Source organism: Chiloscyllium plagiosum, unplaced genomic scaffold (assembly GCF_037043375.1).
Source record: "Chiloscyllium plagiosum isolate Xiang-an unplaced genomic scaffold, Cpla_swu_hap1 HiC_scaffold_20, whole genome shotgun sequence".
Classification (NCBI taxonomy): domain Eukaryota; kingdom Metazoa; phylum Chordata; class Chondrichthyes; order Orectolobiformes; family Hemiscylliidae; genus Chiloscyllium; species Chiloscyllium plagiosum.
In genome coordinates, this window is record NW_028270158.1 from 4,836,147 (window position 1) to 4,850,476 (window position 14,330).

The 14,330-nt window shown below is 42.3% G+C and overlaps 1 protein-coding gene across 1 annotated transcript in view; it reads right to left on the reverse strand.

Moving 5' to 3' along the window:
- The window catches only part of nomo (nodal modulator), a 96,250-nt gene that overhangs the window by 60,717 nt on the left and 21,203 nt on the right, over positions 1 to 14,330 (reverse strand). The window contains exons 10-15 of the mRNA XM_087997592.1: positions 13,300 to 13,405; positions 7,758 to 7,908; positions 7,450 to 7,627; positions 6,370 to 6,511; positions 3,062 to 3,193; positions 2,824 to 2,960 (exon numbers count right to left, since the gene is read on the reverse strand). Of these exons, the coding sequence (XP_087853718.1) occupies positions 2,824 to 2,960; positions 3,062 to 3,193; positions 6,370 to 6,511; positions 7,450 to 7,627; positions 7,758 to 7,908; positions 13,300 to 13,405 (846 nt within the window). The remainder of the gene's footprint in view (positions 1 to 2,823; positions 2,961 to 3,061; positions 3,194 to 6,369; positions 6,512 to 7,449; positions 7,628 to 7,757; positions 7,909 to 13,299; positions 13,406 to 14,330) is intronic.

A 14,330-nucleotide genomic window follows, 5' to 3' on the forward strand; every position in this document is an offset into this window, starting at 1 on the left:
ATCAAGTCAGCACAAAGAGGGAGGAAGTGTTAGGTTTTACGCATTATCTGAGCTGACATGGCACCTATTGTTGAAGTTCACTTGAGAATGTAACTTTAAAAAAAAGTTCTGTGATTTATATATGAAAGAACTGAAAGCAACACGGTCATTCTAAAAGAGGAGACATTTAACAAACAATCCAGGTCTTTTTCAATATATAATTCAGTTGCATCACACTGTAAACAGTTGCTATAAATTCTGTGTCATACAATCTTATACTCTGCAACCACTTAACAAATAAGCTTGTTGGACTATAACCTGGTGTTGTGAGATTTTTAACTTGGTATTCTAAAAGGCATTCAGGTGGACAAGTCCCCAGGTCTGGATGGGATCTATCCCAGGTTGCGGAGGGAAGCAAGAGAGGAAATAGCTGGGGCCTTAACAGATATCCTTGCAGCATCCTTGAACATGGGTGAGGTCCGGAGGGCTGGAGAATTGCTAGTGTTGTCCTCTTGTTTAAGAAAGGTAGCAGGGGTAATCCAGATAATTATAGACCAGTGAGCCTGATGTCAGTGTTAGGGAGGCTTTTGGAGAAGATATTGAGGGATAGGATCGATTTACATTTAGAAGAAAATGGACTTATCAGTGATAAGCAACATGGTTTTGTGCAGGGAAGGTCATGTCATACCAACTTAATAGAATTCTTTGAGGAAGTGACAAAGTTGATTGATGAGGGAAGGGCTGTAGATGTCATCTACATAGACTTCAGTAAGGCGTTTGAAAAGGTTCCCCAGGATAGGCTGATGGAGAAAGTGAAGTCACATGGGGTCCAGGGTGTACTGGCAAGATGCATAGAGAACTGGCTGGGCAGCAGGAGACAGAGAATAATAGTTGAAAGGATTTTCTCAAAATGGAGAACTGTGACCAGTGGTGCTCTACAGGGATCCAGTTTGAGAGCACTGTTATTTGTGATATACATAAATGATCTGGAGGGAGGTATAGGTAGTCTGATTAGCATGTTTGCAGATGACACTGAGATTTGTGGAGATAGTGAAGGGGACTGTCAGAGAATGCAGCAGAATATATATAGATTGGAGAGATGGGCAGAGAAATGCAGACAGAGTTCAATCCAGGCAACTGCAAGGTGATGCATTTTGGAAGATCCAATTCAAGAGCGAACTATACAGTAAATGGGAAGGCCCTGGGGAAAGTTGATGTACAGAGAGATCTGGGTGTTCAGGTCGATTGTACCCTGAAGGTCAGTAGAAGGGTCGAGAAGGCATACGGCATACTTTCTTTTATCGGTTGCGGCATTGAGTACAAGAGTGGACAGGTCACGTTACAGTTGCACAAGACTTTGGTTCGGCCACATTTGGAATATTGCATACAGTTCTGGTTGCCACATTACCAAAACGATGTGAATGCATTGGATAGAGTGCAGAGGTGGTTCACAAAGATATTGCCTAGTATGGAGGGTGCCAGGTATGAAGAAAGGTTGAGTACATTAGGATTATTTTCAATAGAAAGGTGGTGTTTGTGGGGAGATCTGATTGATGTCTACAAAATCATGAGCGGTATAGACAGGGTGGATAGCAAGAAGCTTTTCGAAGAGTGGGGGACCCAATTACTAGGGGTCACGAGTTGAAGGTGAGAGGGGAACAGTTTAAGGGAATGTGTGTGGAAAGTTCTTTAACCAGAGGGTGGTGGGTGCCTGAAAAGCATTGCCAGCAGAGGTGGTAGAGGCAGGCACGATAGCGTCAGCAGGCTTGGAGGGCCAAAGGGCCTGTTCCTGTGCTGTAATTTTCTTTGTTCTTTGATACTATTTTAAAATAGGCGCAGGAGTAGAGGTTGTATTTATGGATGAGTCATTGAAGATGGTAATAGAGCACACAGGATCCTGAGCATTATAAAGAGGGCCACAGAGTGCAAAAACAAGGACTTTATCAAGCCTGTACAAGACACTGGTGCAGGTTCAACTGGAAGACTGCCTCCAACTCTGGGCAATAGACTTTCGGGAGAATGGAAGGTATTAGAAAAGGTGCAAAAATGATTCACAAAAAATGGTTTCAGAGATGAGGAACTTCAGCCACATGGACAGATTGGAGAAACTAAGATTAGTAACCTTGGAAAAGAAACGATGAAGAGGAGATCTGATAAAGATGTTCAAAATCTTGAGGTCACTGGGCAAGAGTAGACAGGGAGCAACTGTCCCCATTAGGACTGTGTTGCTTACTCCTATTCCTATTTTGTTTGTACATTTGAAAAATCGAGAACCATGGGATACTGATATAAGGCGACTGTCAAAAAAAGTAATGGCCATATAAGGAAAACCTCTTTTGCAGTGTGTGGAGTTCGAATCTGAAATGCACTGGCTGCAGCTATGGAGGAGGCGGGGTCAATCAGGACTTTCAAAAACTGTGGCTATAGATAAAAAAACAACAGGAAATTTGTAGCAAACAACTGCCGTTGCAGAGGGCTAGCATGGACACAAAGGGTCAAATGCCCTCTTCAGCATAGTAACCATTCTGCAATTCTAAGGCGAGCTTAAAAAGAGAAATAAATACAACTGCTATTTTTTTTTTATTTATAAGCTTTGAGAATCACGCATAAGACTAGCATTTATTGCCCATTCCTAATTGCATTTGAAACCACAACATATAACCAAGAATGTGCACGATCTAAAAGCTGCCACTGGTACTCAGGATGAGTAGGACGCATTTTACAATGACAATAATTAGAAAGATGGAATGCGCATGATTGCTAAAATTAACAGCAGTTTCATTGTGAAGCAGGTATACAGGCTTTTCCCAACAACGACCCTCCATTGCATTATGTTTCTCTTACCAATGTGATTGCATGAGAGAGTGAGCATCGGAGCATGTAACCTGTCTGTCTAAACTCTATCCCAGTCAAATCGTGATCCACAACCTCCAGCTCAAACGATCGGTTTTTCCAGCACCATTCTTCATGGATAATGTTCACTGTAAAAACCGACATTTTCAATCAGATTCGTTTGATTAAATCTGATGCTCATTAACATCCATAAAGAAATAATAGCATCTCAAAAGTATGAAATTATTACCCTTGTATTTGCCAGGCAAAATATTATTAAAAGTGAACGATGCGGAGTCTGCACCTCCAGAGAGCTGCATGCTTTGTTTGTCACTATGACGACTCAAAGGTTGAAGGGTCACAGCAAGATCGCTGCAGGAATCTTAATAAAGAAAATAGTGAGAGGCCAGATCATTAAAAGTATTACAAAAAGTATATAACAAAACCTTTACACCCAATGCTGAACATTTGGTTAATCCATTAAAAAATTTAATTTTTTTCTGTTCATTAACATAGGAGAAACATAAATTCAACACAAACTCAAAAGATACTACAACCTCCAAATCGCGACAACTAATGCTAAAGTATATCAGGACAATCAAGACCTGGATGGCAAGGATATCTGTAGTTTCTGTATCAGCTCATTATCCACCATTCTTGCCCTGTGCACTCAATGGTGTCTCTGTTTAGCACACTAATACAGGGCTTTATGAATACCTGACCGCCCGCTGTAACTGAGAACTATAATAATGTTTTAAACATTTACAAATCCATGAATCACTTGTTTACTCACAGAAATCCTTTAAAGGAAAAGCAAGTGAAACAAAGCTGTACAATTTAAAATAGAAATATGAAATGACAGCAACTCCCATTGCTTGTCTTGCTATTGTACAATTCCATATTGTCGGTCTGCCCTTGTTTAGAATCTAACTATGTGATTAAGTGGTAAAATTAGAGAATGTGTAAATATTTTCTAGTCTTTAAAGCATTACATTTTCTGCCAAAGAGAGGTAGGCAAGGCATAGCTGTCATTTGGAGAGGGTAACAAAGGTAACATTCCGAGCCAAATATGACTCTTCTTTGGATCAGTTTGCCAGCTCTGAAGAGTCATAGAGTCCTACATCACAGAGACAAGCCCTGTGGTCCAAACTGGTCCATGCCAACCGAAACATTCCTTAATGCTAACCCTATTTGTCTGCAATTGGCCCATATCCTTCTAAGCCTTTCCTATCTATGTATTTGTCCAAATGCCTTTCAAATGTTGTTCAAGTACCCGCCTCAATCACTTCCATTACTAGCTCATTCCATTGGTGTATCACCCTCTATGTAAAAAAGATTGCCCCTCAGGTTCCCTTTTATTCTTTCCCCTCGAACCTTAAACTGATGCCCTCTAGTTCTCAATTCCCCAACCCTGGGAAAAAGACTGTGTGCATTCACCCTATCCATACCTCTCATGATCTTATATACTTCTATGAGATCCTCCCTCAGTCTTCTATGCTCTTAAAAAAGAAACCTGAGCTTGTCCAACCTCGCCATATCACTCAGATCATTGAATCCTGGCAACATCTTTGTAAATTTCTTCTGCACTCTTTTCAGTTTAATAACATCCTTCCTGTAGCTAGGTGACCAAAACTGAACACAATACTCCAAGTGCAGCCTGACGGCTTATGCCCGGAAAGTCGATTCTCCTGCTCCTTGGATGCTGCCTGGCCTGCTGCGCTTTTCCAGCAACACATTTTCAGCTCTGATCTCCAGCATCTGCAGTCCTCACTTTCTCCTGACTGATGAAGGCCAGTCTGCAAAAAGCCTTCTTTACCGCACTGTCTACCTGTGGCTCCACTTTCAGAGAACCATGCACCTGAACTCCAAGGTGCCTCTGTTCCACCACACCCTTTAAGGCCCTACCATTCACCATGAAACCCCTACTTTGATTTGACTTTCCAAAATGCAAGACTTCACACTTATCTATATTAAACACCATTTGCCATTTCTCAGCCCACTTCCCCAGCTGATCAAGGTCCTGCTGCAATTTCTGATAACCTTCTTCACTGTCCACAATACTGCCTATTTTAGTGTCATCAGCAAACTGATGAATCATGCCTTGTATATTCTCATCCAAATCATTGATGTAGATAACAACAGCAACATGCTCAGCAGCGACCCCCTGAGGCACTCCACCAGTCATACTGAACCAAAACATCAATTCTGGCTATTTTTTCCACATGCCACCAGGCCTGCTGAGTTTCTCCACCAGTTTGTCTTCATTTTAGATTTACAGCATCCAAAGTATTTTGTTCTGTCAAAAACATCTGTATAGTTAAGAGCTTTGTATCTCTGTCTTCTTAACTTTTAAATTTGGGAATTTGATTTTAATAGTCAGTTAAACAACAGATACAAGAAAAACAAAAAGATAAAACCACCTAAAGTGACAAACGTACTAGTGCTAGTGACTGGATTAAGCCCATGCCCTTTCTTAAAGCGAGTCTCTTTCACCTGCCTTTGTATCTCTGTATGTGATGTGCTGTCAGATTTTGTTTTATATTATTCTCCTGCATATTTTATGATGTTATTGTTAAATGTAAATATAAACACAAGTTGTTGCAGCTTAGTTCTGTTTAGTATTTTCTCGCTAAAGCTGTAAAACCTGGACAAAATTGCCAGTTCAATTTGTTGTTGTTTGCTGGTAATGGAGATGATGTCAATCAATATCAGAACAGTACCCACCAAAGTTATCACAAGTCAATCTCAATAAGTAAACACATACAGCAGCCAATTAGTACCAAGGTAGGTATTTTCTAATCAACCTATTCAGAGATGTTACACACCTCTGAAGCATGTTAGACTTGAACTTGAATCACCTAGCTCAGAGGCAGGGACACTACCGCTACACTCCTTGGTATCAAGGTCAGTGAATCAGGTTCTCCTCACACCCAAGTGTGATTGAACAATTTTCTGAGACAGCAGCATTTATGTTTAAAAAAAACATTATCAGTAATTAACTTAAGAAAACAGCAATTACCATTTTCAAATAATCCACAACTTTTTCAGTTTCATCTGGATGAGAAGAAACCTGTGAGGAAAACCCACTGCCAGTTGCATTTGAATATATACAGCAACAATGATTTGCACTCCTCCTGGAGCCTCTCCAACCACTGATTGTACAGCTGAACGGCATTTCAAATATCTTATCACTTGTAATGCTAAGTTTAAGTAGTTACACCAGCATTTGTGGAGATGTCAGTGTTGGACTGGGGTGGACAAGGTCAGAAGTCACAAAGTCACTTGATGCAGGAGCAACGCTCTGAAAGCTTGTGATTTCAAATAACCCTCTTGGACTATAACCTGCTATAATGTAACTTCTGACCTTACACCAGTGTAGGTCTGAAAGGGGAACTACATGAAAATTTAGAGTCTTCACTTCACTGAAAGGAACACTGACCAAAATATAAAAGGAAAGAGTAGTTTTAATTACAGGTGAAGCTCTGTTCATCAAAACAAATACTGAAATCATAGGAGGCTAATTCAACCAACACTCATACCCAGCAAACACCCACTTACCCAAACAGAGTACTTTCCCAGTCACAGATGCCATAAACTGGGTGAAGGATAGATCCATAATGGGTGCATCTGTAACTGTGACAGGTTGAAACTTCGGTTTCAGTGCAAGTCCTGCTTTTGCTTCAATCTCGCTGACCATCACCTATGTAATTCATAACCAGTTAGACCAATACAAATACTATGTCTAACGGTGGATATGTGCAATTCTTCATCCACCAATAACAGTATTTCTATAATCTCAGTCTTACTGTTTTCCCATTCCTCAAATACTTTGTAACATGCAATATGCAAAGTCAAAGTGAAACATCTAAACTAAGAATGGAAGAAAGTAGAATGAGCAAAAAAATAATCTATTTATTCATTAGATCACAGTTATTTTATAAAGAATCCCCGCTCTTTTGATGGCTTGCGTTAGCCAATATATAAGATTCTAAAGCTTAAATTTCAAACAGATACTGAGTTAGCGCATTGCATTTGAGTGTCAGTCAGGGTGTTATATTTGGCCCTTGCCCCTGAACTTGGGAGGGTACAAGCTGTGACTGTTCCTGCTTCCAACTTTGTCTAATTATCTCTATAGAAAAGTACATTTATGTGAACAGCAGGGGAGGAAAGGACAAAACTCCATTATGATATCTACACATGGAATTTACCAACTACAGAAGCTTCAAAAATACTGACAATGTAGCACTGGAAATATTTTCAACACTAAATGTTTATCACACGTGCATGGATGACTATGCTAACAAAGCAGTTAGAACGTTAGGCATACACTGATTCCACCTAGATGATTATATTAAACAGTGCTGCACTGCTTAATATAATCAATATATAATTGTGGCTTTTTAACATTCTCATATACTCCAATGGACATGATTTTCCTTGTAGAACGGACTGGTTAAGATTCTAACAAGAATAGACCTACAAATGAAAAGAACAACAACATTTTGACAATAAATAAATAGGGTTCCTAAATTTACAAAGCAAAAACAAAACTCCCAAAATCAAGCTGTCCCTTTTCATTGAAATACATAAATAATTTCAGATAATAACTGAATAGGTTAAATAATATATTAATTTCACCTGAATGATATAGGTTCCTGCTTTTGCTTGGAAACAGAACAATCCATGGGAATCCGTTTCTGTTATAACTGGCGAGGCTTTATCCTTATTTTGAGCAACCATTGCTAATTTATATTTGATGATTGGTTTTAATCCTTCAGGGAACCGCTTGACAGCTACTTGCCCACAGACACTAAAGCTGTAGAGCAATGGAGAAACAATACAATGTTTTGTTGCAACCAGTTTTGAGAGAAATACTACAGTGATGGAAAAGCCAGTTCAATATTTATGCATACAATGCATCTTCCAACAGCTCTGTTGTCTCCTACCTTGTAGCTATGATATCTGCCAACTGAGGAGTATTTGGGGCAATCTTCACAGTAACTGGTTCAAAGAAGATGTGCTCCTTCTGTGTATTAATGGTATATGTGCCGGCTGTCATGTTTTCAAGTCTGAATGAGCCGTCAGCTTTTGTGGTTACTGTGCAATAAAGAAGAAAATGGATAAACATGTAAGCAATGCAGGGCCTGGAAGAAACAGTCTTTGTAATTTGATTGTAATTTTCTTCTGGAAATGTCACTGTCAGCTTTATTTCACTGATTATCACACCACAGCAGAAAATCACTCACTTTAAACCTGCTGATACAGAAAATCTAAAGCAGAAATCACCACGCCAGCAAACATGAACAGGCATCAGTTTCAACATGATGTACAGCCACGTCACTGCAGTTGCAGCAAAATACTTGGGATAATTTAATTTGGTGTTTAAGTGTAATCTGAAGCCCAGCTTATTCCCTATCATTTTATGCAACTGAGTAGTGTTGCTTACAAAAACCCTGTGGACAGCACACACATGACATCACTCTTTAACTCACACTTGATGAATCACAGAACAACAGGAACAGACCGACAGCTTCCTGAGAATTAACATCAATAGGGCTACCCCCCAACTAATTAGCAAGCAATGTGCAGACAATTTGCTGACATTATCCATGCAAAAACACCTTCAGAATTAACAATTTCAATTTTTATTCATATTTTATTTTTTTAATACCTCTACAGGTAAAGGGAAATATCACTAAGTTTATCTCATACTAAAATGTCATAAGGGGAGTACCATTTGAAGGTTGAGAGATACAGGATTCTTCCACATTTGTCCTTTGCCCATGTGACTGCAATATTTTACATCTTAAACATATTTCGACCAAAAAAATGAATCATCTCTTGTAGATTCAAACAATATTGGTATTTAAATGTCAAAGCCAGATTGCTGAAGTTCAGAACCATCATCCTCACAAAGGAAAGCAATTGTCTGTGTGTGAATACAGATTACAAACATAACTTTACTGAAGTTCTAACAATATTGGGTGGCATAATGGATTAAAATTACTCTTTATAGAAATTGGGAGACTGAATTTAACCAGCATATAGAACAAAAGGGGAAAATTTTAATCCATTCAGAGCACACATCAATCCCAAGGTCGCAGCCATAAGAGAATTCATTCAGTTTGAGTAGTTTTAACCTGGAACAAATAGGCATGCTCACTCACTGAGAGGCTACATTGTATGATCAAATAGAAATAACAGAGTGATGGAATTAACAATGTTTTCTAACATTCATACTTCAGACACTTATAGAAAATAGAAACATTTAAATTTGATGCCATAACCCATGCTTCCTGAGAAATCTGTTACTGTGCTACCTTTTCAGGATTAATGATTAATTGAAGCATATTCTTGCCCTAGAGGGAGTGTAACAAAAGTACACCAAACAGAACCTGGGAAGGTGGTATTGTCCTTTGAGGAGTGATTAAGGAGATTATATTCTCTAGACTTTAGAAGAATGAGAGGTAATCTGAGATTTACAAAGTTCTTACAAAGATCATCAGAAAAGGTGAAGGAAGTGTTTTTGGGCACGTTTCTACAACCGGGGCACAGTCTCAAAATAAAGGGCAGGTCGCTTCAGACTGGAAGTGGAGAAATTGCTTCACTCAGTGGGTGGGGAATCTTTGGAATTCCCTACTCCAGAGAGCAGTGGAAGCTCCCTCATGGAGTAAACTTGAAACAGAGATCAATACATTTCTTAGTGGAATTAAAAATATTAAGGGATATAGGGATCATGCAGGAAAAATGTCATCGAGGCAGAAGATCAGCCATGATCGAGCTGAATTTTGGAGTGCAGGTTCATAGTTCCATGAATTTGGTATGCTTTCCTTTATTGGTCAGTGCATTGAGAATAGGAGTTGGAAGGCCATGTTGCGGCTGTACAGAACATTGGTTAGGCCACTTTTGGAATACTGCGAGCAATTCTGTTCTCCCTGCTACAGGGATGTCATGTAACTTGAAAAGGTTGGAAAAGGATTTACAAGGATGTTGCCAGGGTGCGAGGGTTTGAACTATAGAGAGAGGCTGAATAGATTGCAGCTATTTTCCCTGGAGCATTGGAGGCTGAGAGGTGACCTTATAGAGGTTTATAAAAACATGAGGGGCTTGGATAGGGTAAATAGATATGGTCCAGAACTAGAGGGCATAGGTTTAAGGTGAGAGGGGAAAGATTTAAAAGAGACCTAAGGGACAACCTCTTCATGCAGAGGGTGATGTGTGTATGAAACTTCCTCTAGCAGCTCATTCCATATGCATACCACCCTCTGGGTGAAAAGGTTGCCCCTTGGGTCTCTTTTATATCTTTCCCCTCTCACCCTAAACCTATCCCCTCTAGTTCTGGACTCTCCCACTCCAGGGAAAATACCTTGTCTATTTATCCTATCCGTGCCCCTCATAATTTTGTAAACGTCTATAAGGTCACTCCTCAGCCTCCGACGCTCCAGGGAAAACCACCCCAGCCTCTCCCTATAGCTCAAATCCTCCAACACTGGCAACATCCTTGTAAATCTTTTCTGAACTCTTTCAAGTTTCACAACATCCTTCCAATAGGAAGGAGACCAGAATTGAACACAATATTCCAACAGTGGCCTAACCAATCTCCTGTACAGCCGCAACATGACCACCCAACTCCTGTACTCAATACTCTGACCAATAAAGGAAAGCATGCCAAACACCTTCTCCACTATCCTATCTACCTGCGACTCCACTTTCAAGGAGCTATGAACCTGCACTCCAAGGTCTCTTTGTTCAGCAACACTCCCCATGACCTTATAATTAAGTGTGTAAGTCCTGGTCTGCTTTGCTTTTCCAAACTACAGCACCTCGCACTTATCTAAATTAAACTCCATCTGCCACTCCTCAGCCCATTGGCCCATCTGATCAAGATCCCAACGGACTCTGACGTTACCTTCTTCGCTGTCCACTGCACCTCCAATTTTGGTGTTAACTGCAAACTTACTAACCATATCTCTTATGTTCACACCCAAATCATTTATATAAATGATGAAAAGCAGCGGACCCAGTACCAATCCTTGTGGCCCACCACTAGTTACAGGCCTCCAGTCTGAATAGGTGTGACAATGCTGTGCCTTTAAGAGGTGCGTTTTGCCCTGGTTTCCTTTAGAGAGAGATTGGAGGACTGATGTTGAAAGTCTATAAAAAGGTAAACCTTGTGAAGCCTTGGGCGTTTTTCTTACAGTTGGAACAATAGAAGCAGCCTGAATGGGTGTGGTCAAGCCTCCAAACACAGAACCAGGGAGTTCAGGTTTACCTTTTATCAGTTCCTGTTGGGGTCTTGAAGAACTGAAAGCTATTTATTCCTTTACAGACAAAAGCTGGGGGTTCTCTTTCTTGGCTGCTGGATTCCTTGTGAGACAATCCTGTTTTCTGAATTTGCCTTTTGCCAAGGGTGTGTTTGTGGGATGTTACTTTATTGGAGCAGTTACTGTTTAGTATAATCTAATTTCGATCAGGTTTTCCAACAGAATTAAGTTATTCCACATTCTTCTTCCTTTTGTTGTATTTTAACTCTAGTGTTCGAATAAATTATGTTTTGCTTAACATCAAGTAGTTTGACCAGTAGCTTGAAGCAAAGCACCTGATATTTACGTTTAAAATAAGAAAATGTTAGAGTTTAGGCTATTATATTAATATATTTTGAGGGGGTCTGACCTGGTCCATAACATAGGTCAGGAATGAGACATTTCAGAGGGGATAGAAAATACCCTTTTCAGGTACATGTTATGATTAGATTAGATTACCTACAGTGTGGAAGCAGGCCCTTCAGCCCAACTAGTCTACACCGACCCTCCGAAGAGTAACCCACCCAGACCCATTCCCTTATATTTACCCCTGACTAATGCACCTAACTCTATGGGCAATTTAGCATGGCCAGTTCACCTAACCTGCACATCTTTGGATTGTGGGAGGAAACTGGAGCACCCGGAGGAAACCCAAGCAGACACGGGGAGAATGTACAAACTCCACACAGACAGTCGCCCGAGGCTGGAATCAAACCTGGGTCCCTAGCGCTGTGAGGCAGCAGTGCTAACCACTGAGCTACCATGCCACCCCAACTGTTACACTGCAACTAGTTCACTTGGACATCACGACAGTCCATATTGTTGAATCTCAGATAATTAGAGATGCACAGCTGGAGATTCACTTTGGACCCTAATGCACTGACTCAATGGGAAATGCTTAGGTAGTCTAAACTTGGAAAGTATAACTCACTTACTCCCCAGGAACCACTGCAAACGTCTGAGGTAGGAGCTAGAGTTTTCAGATAGTCTCGTGAATAGTCACATTGACTGAAAAACCCAGTCTAACCCGATACCTCAACCACTCAAACTCCCACCTCTGCTCCCCTATCAATAGCCTACCCACTTGCACACACCCCAACCATCCCACTTAATAGTCCTCACCCTAAATACCTACCGTGCCTGAATATCTCCACAGCCCCTGACGAATCTTCTAAAACGCCACCTAAGTCCCAACTCCCATCTTCTCAGCCAACCGATTACATGCCCCTCACCTAAATGACTAGGCCCAATCCATCTGCTGCCTCTTCCACCCCAGCCCGCCTCGTCCACCCTCCCTCCCCCAGCCCGCCTCGTCCACTCTCCCCCTCCCCCCCAGCCTGCCTCGTCCACCCTCCCTCCCTCCCCCAGCCCGCCTCGTCCACCCTCCCCCTCACCCCCCCAGCCCGCCTCGTCCACCCTCCCCCTCCCCCCCCAGCCCGCCTCGTCCACCCTCCCCCTCCCCCCCCAGCCCGCCTCGTCCACCCTCCCCCCCCCCCCCCCAGCCCGCCTCGTCCACCCTCCCTCCCCCAGCCCGCCTCGTCCACCATCTCCCTCCCCCCCAGCCCGCCTCGTCCACCCTCCCTCCCCCAGCCCGCCTCGTCCGCCATCCCCCTCCCCCCCAGTCTGCCTCGTCCACCCTCCCCCTCCCCCCCAGCCCGCCTCGTCCACCCTCCCCCATCCCCCTAGCCCGCCTCGTCCACCCTCCCCCTCCCCCCCAGCCCGCCTCGTCCACCCTCCCCCTCCCCCCCCAGCCCGCCTCATCCACCCTCCCCCTCCCACTCCCCCCCCAGCCTGCCTCATCCACCCTCCTCCCCCAGCCTGCCTCATCCACCCTCCTCCCCCCCCAGTCCACCTCGCCGACTGTCCTGAAACCACCTCGCCCTCCCTACCACCCCACCTGTCCAGTAATATTTACACTGGACCTTTAAAACTTTAAATCTGCCAGTCAGTGCCATGTACATGGTGGGGCAAGTGATAACAACTCTTTCCCAGGCTCTCCAGGAGCACTGTGCTCCATGTTTTTGGGAAACCAGGTTGAAAGGAAGTGCAGAGCAGTGTCGAGGCAGCGACTAAACCAAGCAGAGCAGCAACACAACGGTAATTGCCAGACCCGGGAACTCCGGAGTAATAAGGCACCAAATGCATTAAAACTACATTGTTGCGGCTGCCACCACCATTCACATACCTTTGATTTGGTTACTGAGAATAACGGTAGCATGATGAACCCCTCGTCCATTTGGCCCATCCAAAACTCGGCCAGTAACAGAGAATCCCATCACTCGAAAGACGGGCTGCAACAGATGACTTTGATAAGGAAATGTATACAAACAAAAGAAAACTATACAATGTTTTAAAGATAAACTCTGCTTCATAAACTGACTTTTCATTTACAGAGTAAATGTTGTATACAGCAATTAATGAAAATCTTTATTTCAGCCAATCAATTCAGAACTGAATGGATTTGAAATATTAACTCTGTTGCTCTCTCTCCACAGATGCTGCCAGACCTGCTGAGTTTCTTTGACACTTTGTTTTATTTCAGATTTACACCATCCGCATTATTTTGCTTTTACCCACAAGATCATGTTAGGAGACAGATAAATGAAGTTCAGGTAAAAATCAACTAGCATCTGCCAAAATTGTCTCACAGGTTAATCTTATTCTTATTAGGGTCTTAGGATGTGCAAGGTCTCTGTGAAATCTTATATGATGCCATAATGTACAAAGTTAATGTGTTACCACCCAATGCAAATAGCTGGGTTCAAACGTACAGCTTGACATTTATTAAATTTGTCAATTCCATTGAAACGGAACTCAAAAATTAGGGAAGTCATTCCAATTAATTTTTTTCCCTTTATCGGGCAGCATAGCGGTTCAGTGGTTAGCACTGCTGCCTCACAGCACCAGGGACCCCAGGTTCGATTCTAGCCTCAGGTATCTGTGCAAACTTCACACAGATGTTCGCCCTGTGTTTGTGAGGCTTTCCTCCAGGTGCCCAGTTTCCTCCCATAGTCCAAAGATGCACAGGTTAGGTAGATTGGCAGTGCTAAATTGCCCATAATGTCCAGGGATGTGCAGTCTAGGTGGGTTAGCCATGGGAAATGCAGGGTTACATGGATAGGGCAGGAGGGTGGGATACAATTCAGAGGGTCGGTCTGGACTCAGTGGGCTGAACGGATTGCTTCCACACTGTAAGGATTCTATGATTCATACAAT